Source organism: Myotis brandtii, unplaced genomic scaffold, assembly GCF_000412655.1.
Source record: "Myotis brandtii unplaced genomic scaffold, ASM41265v1 scaffold975, whole genome shotgun sequence".
NCBI lineage: Eukaryota > Metazoa > Chordata > Mammalia > Chiroptera > Vespertilionidae > Myotis > Myotis brandtii.
In genome coordinates, this window is record NW_005372049.1 from 517,096 (window position 1) to 518,091 (window position 996).

General features: G+C 63.1%; 1 protein-coding gene across 1 annotated transcript in view; it reads left to right on the plus strand.

The window, feature by feature from the left end:
* The window catches only part of ELF3 (E74-like factor 3 (ets domain transcription factor, epithelial-specific)), a gene marked incomplete at its 5' end in the record, with an annotated part of 4,114 nt that extends 3,124 nt beyond the window's left edge, over nt 1–990 (plus strand). The window contains one exon of the mRNA XM_014533397.1: nt 611–990. Coding sequence (XP_014388883.1) covers nt 611–729 — 119 coding nt within the window. The remainder of the gene's footprint in view (nt 1–610) is intronic.
* Between the last annotated feature and the right edge of the window lie 6 nt (nt 991–996).

The following is a 996-nucleotide window of genomic DNA, read 5'->3' on the forward strand; positions in this document are numbered from 1 at the left end:
GGGGCCTGAGTCCTGTGGGGCGGGGACCACAGCCTTCCACCAGCTTTGAGGGGTAGACGGGGGCCCGGAGGAAGCGTGTAGGGGCCCGGGGACTGTCCCCCAACGTCGCTGTGTGGCTTCCAACACGCACGTCCCAGGAAAGGCACTGGGTGTCATTGGCTATTTAAATATGTTTGTATTGATCTCAGAGAGGAAGGGAGAGGAAGAGAGAGAGAAACATCCATGATGAGAGAGAATCACGGACCGGCTGCCTCCTGCACGGCCCCCACTGGGGATCGAGCCCGCAACCCGGGCATCTGCCCCGACCCGGAATCGAACCCTGACCTCCTGGTTCGTGGATCGAGGCTCAACCCCTGAGCCACCACAGCTGGGCCTCAGTGGTCATTTATCCACACGCCCCCCACCTGTGCCCTGTGGAGGCAACCAGGTTGCTTGTCTCTGGGCTGAAGTGTGTGGGTTCAGGACAAGCCCCAGGCACAGCCGTAGATTTAAACAGGCCGGACGGTCCCTGGGACGCAATTCTAAGCTCAGGTTGGTGGGGCTGGGAGCCAGAGGGGGCTGGGTTCTGGGGGCGTGCCCCGCCTGGGCCCCTCTGACCCCCCGCGTCCGCTCAGGTACTACTACAAACGGGAGATCCTGGAGCGCGTGGACGGCCGGCGGCTCGTCTACAAGTTCGGCAAGAACTCCAGTGGCTGGAAGGAGGAGGAGGTGGCCGGGAGTCAGAACTGAGGGTCTGAGTGGACCCGAGTCAGACGCGTGGACTTGAGGCCATGGCCCCGATCGATGGGCCGATGGATCGATGGGGAGGACTGCTGTTCAGTGGAGGAAGCAGAGGCTCAGGTCTCCTCGGCCGCCTCCTGGAATTACAAACTCTGGGATTTTGAAGTGACTTGTTCACGGTGACCACGTTGCACGTGTGGCTTCTACGGGGCCTCCTGACGCCCGACCCGGACCAGGCTGCGGACGCCGCCTTCCTCCTGCCGGGCGCCCGGATGG